Source organism: Natrix helvetica (genome assembly GCF_964273705.1).
Source record: "Natrix helvetica genome assembly, chromosome: 1".
Taxonomy (NCBI): domain Eukaryota; kingdom Metazoa; phylum Chordata; class Lepidosauria; order Squamata; family Natricidae; genus Natrix; species Natrix helvetica.
Window position 1 is genome coordinate 44,204,862 of NC_138548.1, and position 21,993 is coordinate 44,226,854.

General features: G+C 40.7%; 1 protein-coding gene across 2 annotated transcripts in view; it reads right to left on the reverse strand.

Annotated features, from left to right (window-relative positions):
• LOC309384164 (B2 bradykinin receptor-like) overlaps positions 1 to 21,175 on the reverse strand; it is a 34,841-nt gene extending 13,666 nt beyond the window's left edge. Inside the window, exon 1 of one of the 2 annotated variants that reach the window (XM_081937375.1) lies at positions 21,130 to 21,175. Coding sequence is in view for 1 of the 2 variants with exons in the window: in XM_081937373.1 (XP_081793499.1) it covers positions 4,495 to 4,508 (14 nt within the window). In the remaining variant the exon portion in view is untranslated. Of the gene's footprint in view, positions 1 to 4,494; positions 4,568 to 21,129 lie in introns of those variants that run through there. The other variant, XM_081937373.1, reaches the window with a different exon arrangement.
• Positions 21,176 to 21,993: the final 818 nt, after the last annotated feature.

Consider the following 21,993-nt stretch of genomic DNA (forward strand, 5'->3'; position numbering starts at 1 on the left):
TGGGGGCTGAGGGGGGGGGGAAATGAGCAAAAATGGCATTTTTAAAATTCATTTTCACCCTCCCCAGCCCCCAGGAGCACTTTGCAAGCCTCCCAAACTCTCTGCACATCCATTTTTGCAAAGGGGGTGGGGTTTCAGTAGGCCAAAATGCTGTATGCAGTGTATAAGATGCACCCAGATTTTCACCCTCTTTTTGGGGGGAAATTGGAGTTGGGAGGGGATGGAGATTTTAAAGTATCCTTCCTCTGCCACACACACCAAGCCACGTCCAGAGAACCGGCAGTAAACAAATTTGAATCCCACCACTGAGGGCGGCGGCGGGGGGGGGGGGGGGGATGGGACATACAATTCTAAATCTCAGTTTATTACTTGTGCAATATATGGAAAAGTATGAGGAACGTCTCCTGTTGATGAGAGGTTTTTCACATAACACATAAATTCAAGTTTAGAATTTGCTGTGATGAGATACAACGCTGGTTTCAAAACAAGGTTTGTCCAATACATGAAAATCTTGGAGATCAACGGCTATTAGCCTTGATCAGGGGTGGGTTCGGGCTGCTGCTACTTCTGGTTTGTTCTGGGATGCGCTGCATGCGTGCTTGCTTGATGCATGTTACGCGTGCATGTGCAGTACTAAAAAAGTGCTCCTGCGCATACGCAGCCAGAAGCAAAAAACAAGATGGTGCCGCCTATGGCGCCGCCGAGAGAACCACTTCGGGAGTATGGCAGACCAAGTTACTATCTACTCAGCCGAACCGATCCGAACTGGTAGCAACCTACCTCTGGTCTTGATGCCTCTGAATGAAACGTCTGCAAAAAACCAGGCAATCTCAGAGAGCACCAAAGACCCCTCATTTCAACCCTGAGCTAGAAATGTTCTCCTTTATTGGTTGCCTTGATGCCTTTGAAGGCCATCTGCAGAGATATTAGTGGACTTCCTTGTGCAATTGGTTGGCCACCGTGAGAACAGGATATGACAACAGAAGGGGCAGTGGCCCGATCCAATAAAGGAATTGTTTCTTGGTAAAACAGAAATGAAACGCTAACATATTATTTCCATAGGAAATTCAAAAGTGAGCAAACAGGTAGATGACAGAGCAAAGAAACGTTACGTTTCCCAGTTGCAGGGTATGTCTTTTTATTAGAAACAATAAAATTTGTGGCATAAAATCAAAACAAATAAATATTTTAAAATTATTTTTTGCCCTGAGTCACAAAGTCCCATAGAATCCCAGGATGCTAATTCTCTAATCCCATCACTTTCATAGCTGGCTGTAGCAGCTCAGTTGGCAGAATCTTTTACAAAAATTAAGTTTTTGTTCTTTCATGTTCTGCATTTGTCAGAATAAATAAAGGGTTACTCTTCAAACTACATCAGCATCAGAAACCCACCCTGTTCCGTTTCTCCTCACCCGACTGTGGCCACTGATGACATTACAATGATCACTGGATTATTTTGGGGCTACCCACACATCTCTAGAATTGCCCTGAAGTCTTTAAAAAAAAGAACTTCTGCAAAGCATAAGACTCACAGAGCATAAAGAATATCTGAACCACACAATTCCCATTTAAATCATCCTCAACAAGGTATAAGCCCCAAAAGAATGTAATTTATTTTCAATCCACAATTCAAACCTGAAGTTTTGGCACATCTTTAATTTGAATAGATCTTTATTGGACCGGTAAGGATAATTTCTGGGAGTGGTTCTGAATCTTTGTTATACATTCGATATGAAGCTATTATCAAATCAGAACGTTTACATGTATATTGTAAAACAATTTTTACCTGGTTGACTATCCCATGCTACCCATAAATTGAGTTACAAAAGGGCTTAATAGATATATGCTATATAATAATTCCAAAATAAAATTGTAAAAAGGCTATTAAAATAGAAATCATTCTATGTTTTAGCTTAAACTGTCTTCTTATTGATTCTATGCCAATCTTAAAAGCTTTCTCATTCTCTTTCAAAAGTTTGCCAGTAAAATAACAATAACAAAGCACCCTGTTTAGTTTTGCAGATTCTCACAAAGAAAACAAAGCTTATCTATTTAAGTTATTTGCTGCTCATAGAAATCATATAATGGGTTTAAAAACAAGCTTTCTTTTCCAATTATTTCTCTAGATCAGGGGTGTCCAAACTTGGGAACTTTAAGACTTGTGGACTTCAACTCCCAGAATTCTGGGAGTTGAATTCCCAAGTCTTAAAGTTCCCTAGTTTGGACACCCCTGCTCTAGATCAATTGGTATCTCTTTTCTTGCTTTCTAGCAATTGCATCCGGCTAGCTTAATTCATTCATTCATTTCATGAATCAAGATCACTTCTTGGAGTTCTAGTGGACAACCATTTAAATATGAGCCAGCAGTGTGCAGCAGCTGCCAAAAAAGCCAACACAGTTCTAGGCTGCATCAACAGAGGGATAGAATCAAGATCCTGTGAAGTGTTAATACCATTTATAATGCCTTGGTAAGGCCACACTTGGAATACTGCATTCAGTTCTGGTCGCCATGATGTAGAAAAGATGTGGAGACTCTAGAAAGAGTGCAGAGAAGAGCAACAAAGATGATTAGGGGACTGGAGATAAAACATATGAAGAACAGTTGCAGGATCTGGGTATGTTTAGCTTAAGAGAAAGAAGGACTAGGGGAGACATGATAGCAGTGTTCCAATATCTCAGGGGTTGCCACAAAGAAGAGGGAGTCAAACTATTCTCCAAGGCACCTGAGGGTAGAACAAGAAGCAATGGGTGGAAACTAATCAAGGAGAGAAGCAACTTAGAACTGAGGAGAAACTTCCTGACAGTTAGAACAATTAATCAGGTTGAACTAGAAGACCTCCAAGGTCCCTTCCAACTCTACTATTGTATTATTGTATTATTATTCTGCATTAGTAATTTTTCAAAGGAGGGATTACAGTACTTAGAGATTCATAGAGATTTTATGATCTCATTTATGCTACTAATTCAAAGAACTAAAATGGCTAGAGTGGATATGAGCATTTTAGCTTCATTCTAGTGAATATGTTCTTTTAAAAACATCTCTTACACTTTGATATCATTTCGGCAGAGAATATTGCCCCAAATACCTAGTAAACAATATATTAGAAGAGGAACTGCATGTCAGCTTCAGTGAAGGAAGATTATGAAGTGTATTAGTAGGTCTCTAATGACCTAGAGAGCAGAGGTTCAACAACTTGATTTCATTTTTCTTGGCTCCAGATTACTAGATTATATCTGTGACATGTAGGATGAAAGTATCGGTAATTGGATTCACACATACACCAAGTGCAGTACATTATGTGCTTGTACAACATTTCATTCGTTCACTAAGAGGGAAGTTTGAATAAGTTCAGAGGATTTCCTTCTTAGTAAACAGGCAATTGGACTGTAGCCCAACCTAATCTCCAATATTTTCTACATCCAGGCTATTGCATTAAGAAAGGCAAGCACATGGTAGACTCTGGATGTTATGGACCCACAAATCCGACAGTCCTTTGCCCTGAGGAACACCGATGAGAACTGAAGTCCAAATCATTAGGGGGGAATCAAACTATTTCCCCTGCTGTAGGGAAATTGAGAACGGCTGTCCCTAGTATATTATCCTGTTCATAATAGTGGCTTCATCTAGCAATTTCCATTTCATTTTTTTGAATGCAGGACAACTTTTTAATTCTGTTGCTAATGCATCTTCCTTCATCTTTCTGGTTTTCTTCTCTTCCCCTTATTTTTTTAAAAATCAAAACAGTAAAAAGATCATCAAGTTACAAGTAAATCTCATCTTGACTGAAGGCCTGACCTCTTCATAGTGGTTCTGACTAGCAGGTTTACTGTCATCAACATAAATAAAATCACTCTACAACTGCTTGCACCATTACCATCAGCCGCTCCCAAAAAAGAAGTTTGACTTGTTGAGCAATACTTATATTTTAACAACCTTCCTCAGCTTGTAGTTGTCCTCGCATGTTAAAATGTGTCTCCCATAGTTTCCAGCCATCAGGGCCACAGTGCATTTTATTCAGTTGTGCTTCAAAATAGCCAAGAAAAATGAATATTCAAGCACATACAGAACAAAGCAATCACACTGTTCAGGAAAACGACAGCAGTTGATTTCAGTCCATCTGGAGAGCACCAAGGGAAAATTCATTTATAACTTTCAGCTTCTCTGTTTTTGTTTCATGCTTTTTAAAAAAAGTCTCACTGCATCCTCTCTAGCTCCTCAGTGTGTTCCAGAGCTTTTGTGTCCAATGTTTCTTATGTTCTAATCTGCCTTGAAAGCACTTATTGCAGGACACTATAGTCAAAACCACACACACACACACAAACACACACACATATCTATCTGTTATCTATGAATGCTAAGTAGTTTTTAGTTTGTGCCAGGACATTAATTGAATTAATCATTGTATTCAGCAATAAAAATAGGGATTAGAATTGCAAGAAAGAAAGTTAGAAAGTTTTACGTTTAACAATCTACTCAAAGAAAAACAGACGTACCGTACATATTCCATTCCGGCAAGAGATTCTGGCTTTGGATGTTCACTCAAATTGTAGCTGCCTTTAAGAATCACTTTGTGCTGCTGCTGTGGCTTTTCTGGAAAGAATTGAAGCAGCTCCTCCCACTTTAGATGAAACTGATTTATGTTTCTACACCCATCTCTTCTAGACTTCCCTAAGTAGCTGCTTTTGGCTTTATGAAATTGTGGCCTTTTGATGAGCAGCTGAGAATAAAACATAAACCATCCAGACACAGATAATTTCAGTGACACACACCTTTTCTGGATGCAGATATGAAGCTACCTTACATTTCATCAATCTAGCAGGCTTAAATGATTTGCCTCCTCTTCTTCTTTTTCATTTGTCAGTTGGTGATCCCTCCCCTTTCCTTTTTTTGGATGGCACCTTGAGTCACATTGTTTGAGTTGGGTGCCCTCTAAATGCTTCAATAAATAATCTGCTTCTGGTCTTCAGTTTATTCCTGTTCAGCCTGTACATTTGTAATAGAATTGATATACATGAATGACAATTTGAGATTATGTCACAATGTAACACCTGGAGGAAGGCTGTGTATCAATGGGACACCAGGGCTTGTACAATTATATGGAGATTAGAGTGGAAGAAAGGAAAATAATATTTTGAGGGTTTTGTGCCTGTGTCTGGTCTGTGTTTGGTTGGAGGGTATGGTCAGCTGTTATAGGTAAGTGCCATTATACATACCTACATATAAGGCCACTGCTCCATAGGCTGTATTGTTTACCTTTGGGTGCAATTTTTGATGACAGTTATCACACAGAGAGCCCTACATGCAGAGGTGGTATTCAGGAGTTCTGACCAGTTCTGGAGAACCGGTAGCAGAAACTTTGAGTAGTTCAGAGAACCAGTAAATACCACTTCTGACTGTCTCTGCCCCCATCTATTTTCTGCCTCCTGAGTCCCAGCTGATCAGGAGGGAATGGAGATTTTACAGTATCCTTCCCCTGCCACGCCCACCAAGCCCCACCCCACCCACCAAGCCACACCCACAGAACTGATAGTAAAAATGTTTGAATCCCATCACTGCCTACATGGTGTAAAACTTAATAAATTCTGGCCATGATCTCATTGAGTAAGCAGTGCCCTCTAGTGGTACCCATGAATGTGCCTTCTCGGTCACAGCACCAGCCTTCTGGAGCAGATTGCCCAGAGATGCAAACTACCCCATGGTTTGCCTCCCTTTAAACAAGCCCTGAAACTTGGCTCTTTCTCTAGTCCTTGGAATAGGGTGGCAGTTGCGCCCCTTTAAGTTATGTGTTGTAAGGAAAACAGGGTTTGTATTCTTCTATCTGAGTAACTATCATCTTTCTTTCTTGATATTGTGATGTTTCTTCCTTTTAAATTGCCAGGGCCTTAGAAATGTGCTTTATAAAAAAAACGATGGTATTTTTGTGGTGTGGGGTATAATGATTCTCCAAATAGCAGTTTTTGACTTAATGACTGCTGGCCTTTTCCCAACAATATATCTAACCAAAGTTTCCTAATTGCTTATTTGTACCCTATGACTATCATTAAGTGTTGTACCTTATGATTCTTGATGAATGTATCTTTTCTTTTTATGTACACTGAGAGCATACTCACCAAAGACAAATTCCTTGTGGGTCCAATCACACTTGGCCAATAAAGAATTCCATTCCATTCCATTCCATTCTATTCTATTCTTTGTTTTTTTTCCCTGGAAATTAACAGTCACCATTTAGCAAACAGACTCTCCATCTAAGCTCAACCACCAGGAGCTGCTTACATCCCACAAAGCTTTATATTGAGAGAATACTGGCAAATCTCACTAGTTTTTTCTCAAATCGGCAGCTAGGCTCTTGTAGACACTATAGTTATTTGGTGCAGAGAAATTCTGTTCTGGTAGATTTCAGCAATAAGGTCTGTAATAGTGAGCCCTATATTTTTAGCCATTCTTTCTTTCCGTGTCCTTCAATAACATTGACTAGATTTAGCTGTTCCCATAACGTGATTGACTGGGTAAATTTAATTTAATCCTATATATGACTAAATTTGGTTTCTGGGTAAATTTGACCCCCTGGTTTGACTGATGAATATAACTGTGTTTTGCTACAACATCATCATTAACCTAAGACAGCAAGGTTATTATGAGGTGGGCATTAATTTCAATGTTAAATTGCCACATGATGGCATAAACGGCACATTTGGTGGCACATGAAGTTTGGACATGCAATGATAAACAGTAGGATAGGAAATCTCCTTGCTCCTTGAAAGATTTCTCTAATGATGTAAGTTCTTCCATTCTATCATCATTTGCCAGTAGCTCTGTTTTGCATAATGGTAGTGATCTTTGCACAAAGCTTCTGATATCTTTACTGATTCCTATTATTTCTAAGTATTTGAATTACCCAGTCATGTGGCAAGGAGTCCAGTGTCTTCTTGTAATCATTCCAGGCTACATTCAAGTCAGTAGTGGGTTGCCAAATTTTTTATTATTGGTTCGGGTGTGCTCGCAAAATGCTTCTGTGCATGCGCAGAAACGTCCAGGCGAGTGGACGGAGCATTCTGCCACTACTACCGGTTTGCCCGATCCAGGCTGAACCAAGAGCAACCCACCTCTGATTCAACTTGATCTTCCTTGTCTTGTGGTTCTCCAAAAGCATCTTGTTAATTAGGAGCTGATATTTTGTCCCTCTGCTATTTAGGCTCAGATCCTTTATGCTCAGATTTTCCACTTTATGCTATTGTACTACATTGGCTATCACACCAGTTAGCAATTTTAAAGTTGTTGGTAACCAGGTAATTGCCCTTTAGTTGTCTGGTGCTGCCCCTTTCATTGGATCTTTCATTATCATTTGGATTTTGCCAGATGTTAACCAATCTTCAGTTTCACCTCCTTAAAGTATGTGGTTAAATTGCTTGGTGATAAGTGGGTACAGACTTGTCAGATGCTGCAAACAAAATCTAAGCAGTTCAAAATGTATTCATGAATACATTTTGGTGCTGATCAATTCTTGATCTTCCTTGCCTTTTCCCACACCATTTCTGCTGTTATTACAACTTCTTTCTTTCTTTTTTATTCTTATCCATCTCCTTCAACCAAACAATGTTCTTGTTGTATTTCTTTGGGCTATCCTATATATGCGTCCAAAGCTGCACTGCTTCTTCCTTGTCAGGTGTTGACTGATTCACTGCAGTTTCTCCACTAATGGATTGGTAGAAACATTTCTGATGGATTGAAATTGGAGAATCTGCCTATAATTTGCAATTTAAGCTTTGTATCTGTGGATTTCCTAGGCTATAGCTGTTATTTGCTGCTTTACTATCTCCAGTTCTTCCTTGATCTTCCTTGTTTCTAAGTGATATTGTTTGTTAAGGGGTATTGTTTGATCTTCTTGTTCTTGAACTTTTTTTTCACCTGTTTTAGCTTGCTTGCATCTGATCTTAGCCTACTGACCTTATTTTCCACTCTGATCCTCCATTTTGGTGGTGTACTGTTTGGTTTTTTTTTCTTTGTTTACTTTGCATCCAACGTACTGTACATGCTTCGCCCCCCCCCCCTTGCACTGGGTTGGTGCTTATATTTGATATTACAGTGTTGACATTTTAGTATTTGTGCTAGTTTTTTATTTCTTGTAACAACCTCCAAGTCAGGCAACCTTATTCTGTTGCTTTTGTAGTGTTTTAGATGCTCAGTGATTCTTTGTTTCAATTCTTCTGATTTCCAAAGAGAGGCCATTCCAGAGCACTACCACAGAAGTGACATCTCATTTTGGTTTCCCAAATCTCCCAGAAGTGTGGAACCACCAGAAGCGTCAAGGAGGTTCTGGTTGAGAGGGCAGTCCTGCCAAATGTGAATTCATTTGTTTCTGACTTTGGATGATTTGCAAGCCTGCTATAATGGTTAACCTTTTTTGGGGGGTGGCTACTTACTATATTCAATACAGTCTAGATCAGGGGTGTCCAAACTTGGGAACTTTAAGACTTGTGGACTTCAACTCCCAGAATTCCCCAGGCTGGGGAATTCTGGGAGTTGAAGTCCACAAGTCTTAAAGTTCCCAAGTTTGGACACCCCTGGTGTAGATAAATCTCCTGATTTAGCCGTAAGTGTAAATGCAGAATGTTACCTTTGAATTGAAAGGGAACCCTTTCCTTTTTTGATTGTGTTGATCAGGATTCTGATAACTCTCATGCTTGCTCTAAAGATTTTTATGTTGAAATGACAGAAATAAAATCCAGGCCTTAGCAGTCTTCAGGGTTGTAGAAACCGCTGATAAGAAGTCATAGGCACGCAGCTGAACATGTGATGATAACCACAATGTGATGATTTCTGCTTACTTACTTAGTGGTGACATAATAGCAGTACTCCAATATCGCAGGGGCTGCCACAAAGAAGAGGGGTCAACCTACATAATCTACAAAGCATCTTCAGACAGGACAAGAAACAATGGGTGGAAACTAATTGAGGAGAAAAGCAACCTAGAATGGAGGAGAAATTTCCTGACAGTTAGAACAATTAATCCGTGGAACAACTTGCCTCCAGAAGTTGTGAATGCTCCAGCACTGGAAGTTTCAAAGACGAAATTTGGATAACCATTTGTCTGAAGTGGTGTAGGGTTTCCTTCCTGAGCAGAAGGTTGAATTAAAAGACTTCCAAAGTGCCTTCCAACTCTGTTATTCTGTTACTCCATCAGGGTACATTCAGCAGCTGTTGATGATGGCTGGGAGACAAAAGAAAGGATAAGGGCTTATCTTTTCCAAGAAATTATGTAGTTGAAGCCCTGGATTTATGCAATGATGTAGACATGTTTTGACTGCAACACATTTCATTGTTTGTTTGAGTTAATTTGGTTAACAGAACCCTTTTTACTTCCTGTTGCTCACTCAGTTTTCTAAAACTCACAAAGCTTTCATTATACATGGGGCCCTAACATTGCAACAATAGGAAGCTCTTAGTTTATACATCAAATGGAAAAGACATTCCTCATATCCTCCCTTTATGATTTTACATGGTTGGTAGCAGCATAAAACTTCCAAAATCAGGAAATTATTTCTGGCCATAGGAACCATAAAAGTTTCCCCCGTCACCAGCTCATTGCTCACCTCTACCCACCTACTCCCCTGGGTAATTCTTACTTAGTGCACAATATTCTGATCTCTGGGAAAAATATTAGTGGCTAAAAAGCTTTTGAATACATCTTGTTTCTCTGAAAATCAGCCAAAGCTATGACATTCTTTCTGAATCCTACTAAAATATTTTTGTGAGCACTTTCCAGTGCTTTGAGAGAGCGGCTTTTTGTGTTTGTTGTTAGTTACCCAAGGAATGGTTTCTTTACCACCCGGATCTTCCATTTTTCACTGAAAAGCTTTCCAGAGGTTTTGGGTAAGAAGTATCAGCAAGTCTGAGGGATTACAGAGTTGTAGAGGGTTAGATTCAGGGGTGAAATCCTTCCGGTTCAGCTGAACTGGTAGGGACAATTGTCCCTGGTTCTGCAAACTGGTAGTAAAAAAAAAAAGATTCTGAGGATTGTGCAGCTCAGGTGTGACCTGCGTGATCGTCAGAGGCTTCCCCCCCCCCCCGCTGCTTTTTAAAGCATAGCTGATCCGTGCGATCGTCAGAAGCTTGTTTTTCACTTTTTAAAGCATTTTTTTCCTCCCTATTTGCCTGAACCAGCAGGAAAAAATGCTTTAAAAAGTGAAAAAAAAGAGGTTCCAACGATTGCTCGGCTAACAGCTAATCCATGCGATCATTGGTAGTTTCCCCCCCCCCCCCCCCCACTTTTTAAAGCAATTTTTTCCTGCCGGTTCGGGTGAATAGACAGGAAAAAATGCTTTAAAAAGTGAAAAAAAAAGTTGGCACCCAGTCACATGACCCACCCACTAAGCCACGCCCACACAACCGGTGGCAAACAAAATAGATTTCACCACTGGTTGTTGTAATCGGTGAAATTTAAGGTCTCTTGGCCCTCATCCTGACACATGTCCAAATTTTAATAATGTGGAGAAATAGCAAATTATAATATACAGATTGAGGCAACAGGTTTAGTTCTAGCTATGAAGAATAATATTGAACCTCTATGAACAGTGTTTGGGACTGTCTCCCCTACTTCTAAAGATAACCTTTTAAATTTATTTTTAATTAATTTATCACATTTAGATATGGCCCATCTCCTTCACAGAGCAACGCTGGGCAGTGTACAAATAAGACATAAAAACTTATACATCACCCTATAAGTATTGCAATACAAATGCAGATTAAAACAAGAATAAAATATTTAAAATTCAGAATTAAAAGATGGGGGAAAGGGCCTTCAGGTGACCAACTGCCCAATTGCTTCATGCATTTCTGTGGAGCCCAAGTGAGTCAGAAGAGTCGCCTTCAGAAATTTCCAGAAGGCCAGGAGAATGGTTGCCTTTTTTTTTGTCTCTCTGTGTGTGTTTGTTTGTTTATCTTTTATGATGCCCTTCACGAGGATGCCACAAAGTGGCTTTGGGTGAATGTTCCACAGGATGGGGGCAACCATAGCGAAAGTTCTCTTCTTGGATCCCACCTGTCAAAATTATTTAACTGACAGAGCATACCTTTCCTATCTGACCAAGTGGGAGGGGCTGGTGTAATGGGCACAGATGGTAACCTGTCCCCACGTCATTTAGGGCTTTAAAGGTCATAATCACCAACTTGAATTGGACCTGGAAGCAAACTGGCATTCAATACAACTAGTGCAGCAGAGGTGTTACATGCGCCATCCTTGGAAAATCGAGGATTCTTTGTGTGGTGGCATTCTATACTGTAGTTTTCTCCTCAAGCACTTTTCTGCTGTCCCCCATGATCTGCAACTTGAGGGGACTGCTTCATTTGCTTAACAAAAGAGCCAGTCAGTCTAGTTTGAAGATTACATTAGATTTCCATCCCCAGTTTCTAAAACAGAGCCAGGATTTGCCTACCAAATAACAGCAAAAAATATACAGGGAAGTTGCTTTTTAGCAATAAGAAACTGGCTTATTTTCCAGACTTACCTGAAATCTAAACCTTTATATTTCTTCATTCAATGCTGGGAGCTAAGTGTTCTAACCTAGGCTTCACCAAATCATGAAACAGACTCCTTGTCCTGAAAAAAAACCCCTATTCTTTTGGCTAATGAGAATTCCTAGCATTCACATCCAGTAAAGTCCTGGCAAACAGTCTTTCAAGGGTGAATTGCAACAAAAGACCTTATCAGTCTTTGGATAGTTGCCAGGCCGATAGCTTCCAGGCTGCAAAACAACGCTGCAAAATGAAATACTTGGCAAGGAGTCTCTGTAAGGCAAGGACTCAAATAAGCACATTTTCACATTAATAAGTGAACTAATTGTCTCCTGCAAACACCACTCCTTTTTGCTCCTATTTATTCCCTATGGGAGGGGCCATTCAGTGTCCACTTGTGCCTTTACTCCTGAGTCAACCTCTGTTCCTTATTTGTTCCCTTCTCCTGACAGCTCTGTGCATGTGCATATCGTGAACAGGCTCCAGCTGTTCTTCTGCTCCACTTATCTCTGACTCTGAAGGTAGCTGATAACTATCAGATGGCCCTGGCCCCATCTCTGCCTCTGATGCAGAGCACTCACCAGAGCCTTCCTCAGACTCCAGGACTCGCCCATGTTCCTCCCCCAACCTCCTCAGTGTCCGAGTCTGCTGCCAGCTCCTCTGGCCACTGGCAGGCCACAACACTAAGTGACAAAATTGGATTAGGGAGAAGCAGAATCAAATGCCAGCTGACCATGAATCATGCAGGTATTTTGGGGCAGTCACTTCTTCAAGCCAGTCTGCATTTACAGTTATTGTTGAGAGAATAAAGTTAGGTCAAATGTCTCTGGAAAAAAAGAAAGAAAAAGAAACAGGAAGCTCTTATTGTTCTTATTAATGTATCACTTCTAGCCACATTCACACATTACCGAAATCTCCCTTATTTTGGAACATAGGATATTTTTGATCCAAGGACAGTTGTATTTTCCTGACCAGAACATGGCTTAGAGAAGGAATGCTCTAAAATATATATAACTAAAGAGCAAGGTCAATAAGAAAAGAAGCCTTATTTTCTTATTTCCCATAGTAATAAAGGGAAACTGAGTGGATTAGCAAAGACAGTAATCCTCAGGCGAGGCTCATGTTAATTTTACTCATCTGGTGTTGCAGATTAAGGTAGCATCTTCCATAATCTCATTTAGATAAAATGACACTGTGCGTAGCAATAGGCACAGGGAAAGGAAGAGACAGGAAGCAGATTGGTTTTCATCAGAATATTACCAGGGACTGTGGGTAATAAAATGACGGGGATGGGGGTGGGAGATTCAATTATTGCAATGCTTGTTAAGCATCTGTTTGTACATGCGCCACTTATTGAGTGAATCGAGCAATCTTTATTTTAGCAAAAAGATGGCTTAATGACTTTGGACTGCCAAGGAGGAAATGAAAGAAACCAGGGAGGAAATGTCAGCATTCTCATCCCATCAATTATGAATCAAATCAGACTTTTGAACTACACCCCCCCTCCCCAAGTAAATCAGTTAGAAGATAAAGGTCCAAAAGAAGCGTCATAAACAAATGAATCCAAGTAATCGCTTCACTATAGAAAAAGGAAGATGGATAATAAAATGGAGTAATATAGACGTTAAGTACAAGGCGACCATAGCAGTAGCAATAGCATTTAGACTTATATACAGTGCTTTACAGCCCTCTTCAAGTGTTTTATAGAGTCAGCATATTGCTCCCAACAATCTGGGTCCTCATTTTACTGACCTTGGAAGGATGGAAGGCTGAGTCAACCTTGAGCCTAGTGGGATTTGATTTGCCAAATTGCAGGCACCAGCAGTCAGCAGAAGTAGCCTGCAGTACTGTACTCTAACCACTGCACCACCAAGGTTCAAGAACCATGTTGTAAAGAAGACTAAACTTCCAAAGGGGATTTGGGCAAAACAAGTTTTGTGGGCCTGTATTAAGACTACTAGACTGAGGCTATCTAAGCATTTTTGGCCCAAAACTTTCAATTCATCCTAAATCCCTTCTCAAAGTACATAAACACCTGATTCTTAAAGGTTTGTGGAGAAATCGATTAAAAAATTAACTGATTATACTACTCTATTTTTGTACCCGGCCATATTATTTGCTTTTAGTTGAATTTCTTCTAAGTATGGGATCTTATATCTGTGAGAATCAGCTGTTGTGTCAGCTCCAGCCAGCTCAGAGGCCTGGAGCTGCCATTCACGGGAGAAGATTGAGCCAGCTGCCAAGACTCACCATCCCACCTACACAAACTGAAGAAATTCATGCTAACAACCCATGATTAATTGCCGGGTGGTTTCGCTCTGGGTCACAAGGTGATAGGTGGTTGCACGCACGGGATGCGGCTTATCTTAATTACCAATGTAGCTATAAAAGGTGGTGGGAAGCACAGAGTGGCAGCTCTGACAAACTGTCAGATTCCGAAGGGTTAATGAAAACAGCCAAACACAGAAACGGTTTGTAATGCAGTTTGCATTCTTCCTTCGGCACCAACAAAGCACTAAGCCTTTGTTATACATTAAATTGTCTAAATGTGAATTCCACAGGATTCAATTGGATTACCTTGGGTTCTGTATTTCACCTAAAGGGGTGGAGATGGACCCTGCGAAGGTAACAGGCGGTATTGGACTGGCAGGCCCCTAAAACCCACAAGCAGTTACAGAGTTTTTTAGGGTTTGCCAATTTCTATCACCAGTTCATCCTGTCCTTTGCCCAAGTGGCCCTTCCACTAACCGACCTCTTACCCACCAAATATCTCATGACAAATCCTCGTCCGGGAAGCCCAGTTGTGTGGATAACAGCATGTCAGCAAGTGTTTGAGCGTCTGAAGTCCTTGTTTGCACAAGAGCCGGTATTGAAACATCCAGAGCCCGCTAAGCCAATATGTGGTTCAGGCAGGTGCCAGTGACGTGGCAGTGGCTGCAGTCCTCTTACAAAAGAACAATGAAGGAGTCCTACAACCATGTGCCTACACCTTGAGGAAGTTGACAGGGACCGAACGAAACTGGCCCATTTGGGAGAAGGAGGTGTTTGTGGTCCGGTGGGCCCTGTTGACGTGGTGCCATTTACTAGAAAGGGGAGAGATACCCTTTGAGGTCTGGATGGATCACAAGAATTTGGAGGCCCTCCAGACCCCGTGAAGATTGTTGCCAAAACAAGTTAGATGGGCTTTGTATTTTCAGCGATTCAACTTCCAATTAAAATATATACCAGGGGGCAAGAACTTCTTAGCTGAAGCCCTCTCCCGCAAACCACAGTATCATAATAAAAGGGAGTATCTAGTACAAGCTATCATCCCAACCTCACAGCCTAGGGTGTTAGCCACTCAACAGGCCCCATCGGCACCAAACCTGTATGCCCAGGGGAAGGACCTCTCCAGAGCAATCAAAGCAGCACTCCCAATGGACCAGTGGTATCAGGAAAATCAAACTTTATTAACACTGTGGGAGGGCTTTGCCTGGAAGGGGTCAAAGTTATATGTACCCAAGTGTGGTACGGGTGGCCGTGCTGCAGCGCTGCCACGACATTTGCTCGGCTGGACATTTTGGGTTCCTCAAGACTCTGCATTTAGTAAATTGCCAGTTCTGGTGGCCCCACATGAAGAGGGACATAGAGGAATATATAAGGGGTTGTGTTGTTTGCACTACCATGAAGGCCTGGCCTGGCCGGCCTCCTGGACTTTTACAGAAGGTGGCAGATCCAATTTGGCCATGGGAACAGATAGCCATGGACTTCATCGTGGATTTACAGGACAGCCAAGGGAACGAGGTCATTTGGACGATAATAGACCTGTTCTCCAAACAGGCTCATTTTGTAGCATGTACCGGCCTTCCATCTGCTAGGAAGCTGGCCGAACTGTTTATCACCCATATATATAGACTCCATGCATCCCCAAAAAGATAATTTCAGGCAGGGGAGTGCAATTCACTGCCCGGTTCTGGCGTAGATTCATGGCAATGATTGGGTCTTCACAGGGACTTAGTACAGCCTTCCACCCCATGACAAATGGTGCAGCAGAGAGGACAAACGTGATGGTGGAGTGCTACTTGAGATGTTATGTCCAGTACCAACATACCGATTGGGCTGAACTCCTCCCCTTTGCAGAAGTTGCATATAACAATGCAGTGCACAAAAGTACGGGGTTTACCCCATTCCATGTTGGCCACAGGGCAGGAGTTTGTCCCAATTCCGGAGTGTCCTCAAGTGCGTCCAGATGACACAACCTCGCAGGAGTGGATAGCCTGGATGCAAAAAATTTGGAAAATGGTGTGGGATGCGTTATGTCACTCTTTTGCCACATATAAAAAGAGTGCTGATAAAAGATGGAAGGCGCAAGGACCTTTCCATGTAGGCCAGAGGGTATATCTCTCCACTAAATATCTCAGTCTGCCATTGCCATGTAAGAAACTTGGGCCCAAATTCATTGGGCCTTTCCCAATCGTGCGAGTTATTAACCCGGTCACAGTGCAACTAAGACTCTCCCCTCTACTGGGGAAAACACATCCAGTCTTCCACTGCAGCCTGCTACATTCTGCAGCCTGCTACATTCTGCAGCCTGCTACATTCTGCAGCCTGCTACATTCAGGCCTCTGGTATCAGAGGAGACCTGCTACGGCCACCAGCCCCGGTTACTGTAGATGGGGAACAGCACTATATAGTGCAAGATATACTAGATTCCAGGTGGCACAGTTACAATACCTTATTTTATGGAAAGGTTATCCCTTGTCCAAGGCATCTTGGGTTCATAGCAAGAACTGTAGGGCACCCCACCTGGTAGCGAGATTCCACTGCAGACTTCCCATAAAACCAGGGGAAAGGGGTCCTTCAACTCTTAACTGTAATTCGTAGCTCCCCAGATGCTGTCTCCATGGTAGGGGGCCGCATGTCAGCTCTGAGGTCTGAAGCTGAGGTGTTCAAATTGGTGTGGAGCCTTCTTGGAACTGTTGAAAGGACTGTGTTTCAGATTAGAGATAAATGATGTCATATCCCCCCCCCCCCCCGTTAAGAGAAGGCTGTTCAATTTTAACATAGGTGGCCTCTTTAACCCAGTGGTGGGCTGCAGGCTGTTTGCACTGGATGTTAAGATTCTGCTTAGTTTAGCAAACTGGCAAATCCAATCACTGGCTGGCCTCACCCCACCCTGTACATCACACAAATTTGCTTCCACTTTAAGTTGGCTGAAATGAAAGGACATATTGAGAGTACCATATGAAGTGGTTATCTGCTGCTATTAGTTTTGATGTTGTTGTCTTTTCCTATCCTATCAGGAGCATCTTTAATTGTTTACTAACATCCGACAAAACTCCATTAACACAAAGTGTTTGCAATTGTAGCAGACATTGTGCTGTGGCTCTAAAGTAATGCAGTATTTAATAAACATTTCCAAATGTCTTCCATAGTAATCCCCTGGGTTTTCATCAGTATGGTGGTGGCACACTGAAATCTTACACCAGCCTTGCTTTATGGGATACACCATTTTATAGCTCCCCAGAGACAGGCTTTTGCATCCTAAAACTCATAGACAGTCACATTACATCCCATGTCATTGGTTATACTGTTTAGTATTACAATACAACTTAATAAAGATTTATGTTACTTGAGGTGGGAAGGTTCATCCCAGAGTTTTCACTCAAATCACAAATAACTAGGCTCTGATTATTTAACTTTGGACGCATTATGGAAGACCCAGCTTCGGGAAAAGCTTCTAATGCTGGGAAAGGTGGAAGGAAAGAGATGAAGAGAATGACTAGTAGCCAGGTGGATGGACCAATTACAGTGGCAATGAATACACTGTTGGGAGAGTTGAAGGAACAGGTTGGGATTGATTGCCATGGAAAATCATGGTTATTAGGATTTGAAAACGATGTCACAGGATCAATCCATCAAAGGTCAGGTGGTATCTTTGGAACCAATACCTAATGAACATAGCAGAATAAAACCTATAATCAATATTATTCATCAACAAGCTATTCTTTTAAGCATCATATTCCAAGATGCAGATGTTAATTTTTTAAAGTTTGACCTAATCCTTTTTGCCAGAAAAAGCACCTTTGGTATATACCTTTCATATATATGGAAACTAAGATAGCCAAAAAGAGGCTGTCATAATTAGATCATGTCATGAGAGTTGACTCACTTGAAAAGTTAATCATACTGGGAGTGATCAGTGGAAAAAAAGGAGAAGGGTGTTGTGCTCCCCCTCCAGCGGCCAGCAGAGCTGACAGCAGAGTCGGACAGTGAGGAGGTTGGGGAGGAACATGGGCCAGTCATGGGGGGCTGAGGAAAGTTCAGCTGAGGGCTCTGCATTGGAGGCAGAGAGGGAGCCAGACAGCAGTGAGGCAGAGGAATAGCTGGAGCCTGTTCCCAGTGTGCGCATGCGTAGAGCTGCCAGAAGACAAGAGCAACTAAGAAAGCAGGGTCAATTTGGGAGTAAAGCCACACCTTAGAGGTGATTGGCCCCTCCCATAAAAAACAAAAGAGGAGCGAATGGGGAGGGGGCTTTTGCAGGAAACAATTTGTTCCTTCGGTTATTTTGAAAGTGGAATGTTCTGTTTGTGACTATAAGAGACTCTGTGCCAAGTATTGCCTTGCCCTGCATTTGGAAACTAATGATCTGGCAGCTCTCCGAGCGAGATAAGGTTTGTGTTGATAAATATTGCTCTGAAAGACTGTTTGCCAAGCCTTGCTGATTGTGAATGAAAGGAATTCACAATCGTGCAAATAAAAGAGGTTTTGCTGGCACCAAGACTTTGCTTCCTGCTTTTTATGGAATCCTAGGTCAGAACAAAGGGGCTGAAAGATGACCATGGTGGATCTGAAGGAGGCAGTGCAAGATAGAGGGGCATGGAGAGTGCTGACCCATAGAATGGCCGAAGGTAGGACATGTCAGACATGACTGGATAGCTGATGACAACGAGAGAGAGAGAGGCTACAACAAAATCCTCATATCATAGCACTAATCACTTGATATATGCCTATGATGGGATTCATATGCTGTCTGAAATGGGTGAATAAGAATATATGGAAGATGTCAATGGAAATAAGTTTTAGAGCTGTAAAATGCTTTCAGATACTGTATTTTCCCAAAAAGTGCCTCAGAGCATGCAAATCTAAGAGAAGATCCAGCTGCTTTAAAAAGTGGCAGGTAGAGGATGTAGTCATACTCTTCGTGACACTCTTTGTGGATTCATATCAAAAGCCCAGATAAGCTTATTGAATGCTGCTCCTACAGAACAGTCATATTTCCCTCCAAAATTAAAAGCAATTTTTAATGTGATATTTTAAAGTTTGACAACTGCCTCACTCCCTTAGGAAACATTAATCAAATGCACACTTGGCAAATACACCATGGCACCATACAATATTTGTGATGAATCAGACATTTATTTAAAAATATATTAATTTTGGAAAATCTCACATAAGAACAGAAGGGAAAAAAATATCCATGACTAGAAATTGTTTTAGCATTATGTATCCTTGGAGTTTGCATTGCCAAATATGGAGTCTTTGAAGCTTTTTTATGTTTATAAAAACAATCATTACAAGTTTTTGATGTTTATAAAGCAATCATTAGAAGGCATTTGACTGATGTGGAAAAAAAAACACCCGTTATAATTACTCTAAATATTCTGCATTAAAAAAAAAAGGCCACACGTTTGCAGGAACAGGACTATAAAGACAGTAGAAAACATTATAATTTAACACTAAGAAAAAGCAGAAGGAAAAAGAAGGAAAGGTTTCAGAATTTCTTCTCTCACTAACATTCTTTGAACTCCTTCCCACTTTTCTCAGGAGAGCTGCCAACAAGTTGTATTGCATGGAAACAAAATAGCGTGTCAGGGTTCCAATTTACACCCCTAAGGAAAGAAGGCTCCGAGGCTTGAGTTTCCTCAAAGTTCCATTTTATTAGAGATGTCACATTGGCACATCTGGGAAAACCCAAATCTGAAAGTTTCCAGATTTTCCCCACCCAAACAAAAGTCAAAGCCCCTGCCCAGCACCCACATGTCCATCACATGATCCAATCAGGCACCGTCCCACCTGGAGATGCCTCCCAGTCACGCCCCTCCAGGAGCAGAGCAAGTTGTCCTTGACTCTCTGAGAAAGGAATGCTATTTTGACTATATCTACCCCACTCCCTATAATCCCCACTTCCAGTTTCCCACAGCAATAAATGTGGCAGGCCTGAAGGCCCAATGCAAAAGATGGCTTCCAGGCCTGACATAATGTTTACTAGGAAGATGTAGTTCTTTGAGTAAGTATTGTGACAAAACTGCAAGTGCATTTCTTGATCATTAAATTTTATACGCTGCACAGTTTGAACAAATGTAGATAATAATATGATATGAAACAGTCCCTTTGCAAATGTTGATGTTCCTTTTGCCTAAAATTAGTTGATTCACACTGTTTACTCCAAGTAAAATTACTTCTATCTCAAACACAATGTTCTTAATAATGCAGCTGACTCCCATACCGCTCTGTACATCATTTTATGATTATAGTAACCTCTAGGGTAAAGTTAATCAAGTTAGAGAAATCTAGAGTAGGGTAGAAGACATTAGAACATTATCTTTAAATGGTAAAAAATTCAACGAAGTATTAAAGTGATAAGCATGCATTCAAGAAGCACAAGCCTAATATAGTGATAGAATAAATAACAAGCTAGTGGGATTTTCCAGATATCCAGTATGAGCTAAAGACAGATGGGAGCTAAAAAAACCAAAACAGCAAGAAAGAATGGGACTGGCAAATTTCACCCAAGCAAAACCTTTATGAATATTAATTATATTAACTATTGGAAAAGAAAAAAAAATTAGAAAATGTCTTTCGTACCAGATGGCTGAACATTTCCTTAAACTACAGTTGGTGAAAATATGAGAAGCATCTTATTTGCAATATATATATAAAGTATGCAATATTTATGAATAAGAAAGTTCTTTAAAAGAAAGACGTGCTGTAAAATTGGTTAAAAAACAGTTACATATAGATAAACAGATACATATAGATAGCAATTTACATATAGGTTGATGCCAAACAGGAAAAAGTGTACAACTCAAGACACAATGAAAATTATGATATTGGGATGTAAGGAAACATTTAAAATAAGGCATTTTCATTTCTGATCTGTGATAGGGAAAATCATGCAAAGCTAGGGAAATTCTTCTTGATGGGTCTTTTTAAAGAGGCGACTGCTTCTTAATTCTAAATCTATTCTGTATATAATATGCATGTTTGCTTTAATAATTTAAAGTTTGTGTTATCATTTGAACCTGTTTATGAAATTTTATCTAGAGGTTACAAGGTCTGAAAGATCAGACAGATTAATAAAAAAAAGCTATAGGTCCAACAATATCTAGTACATACTATGACTTAAGACATTTTTAGACTCAGGCATGCTATAAAATTCTCCTGCAGAAAAAAATTATGACAAATTGGTCTGACAACTCAAAATATTTCTGAATAATAATACATTATATGGATAGATATCATTTCGGGTTTAAACTCTCCCAGGAGAAGATAAAGTCCTTGATTACATAACAAGAACGGAAAAATGGAAACATTTTCTTGTTAATTTTTACTGGGCAACCTGTGATGCATATTACCTTATCAGATTCTTCAATGCCTTCCACAGAACTTCTGATGTAATGCCTTTACTGGAAAAGGTGGGATACATTCAGAGATCTTGACAATATTGAACTACATAGCACAGTCAATTATCAGCACAGGAAATGTTTTGTCACACTTGTATGATAAAACAGCACAGGAAATGTTTGCATTATGACATAGACTATTTTATAAGAATTTGTATGCCATAAAATGGTTCCTAAAATGTGCCAAATTTCAATTTCACTGGGGTTATGGGTCCCAAATTTTGGATGAATTTTATAAGTTAGTCCATTTGAGGTAGGTGCCTTGGTTCAGAAAGAGAAACAGAATAACAGATGGGCAAAAAAGCAGTGGGAGCAGGAATGACTTCTGACTTCCTGTCACTGAATTTTTTTGGTGGGAAACTGACAGAGAGCATCAGAAATTCAATTCCCTTCCCTTCCCCCTTCCCTCTTCCCTTCCCCCTTCCCCCTTCCCTTTTCCCTTCCCTTGCTGCTGCTGAATGAGAGAATAAGTAAAGGGAAATTGTCATCGAAACACTGAAATGACGATCACATAACTGCAGTAGCAACAGCAGCAGCAACAACCTATAGCATTGAAGCAGCCACAACTTCCCCAAATTTCACTTGCTCCAGAGTCCTGGATTTAGGATGCATTGTATAAGTTAGCCAATTTGAGGTACCTTTGTTCCAAAATTGCTGCCCTCTGATGAACTATTTTGCCCAGGCGAGAGTTTTAGAAGTATATAGTCTTCTCTACTTTAGTCTACCACTTTAATTATGGTATCCATTTGGAGTGCCTGAATAGAAGAAGACTTGGAAGTACATTTTACAGGGGTAATTCGGAAAGTATGTTGGGAA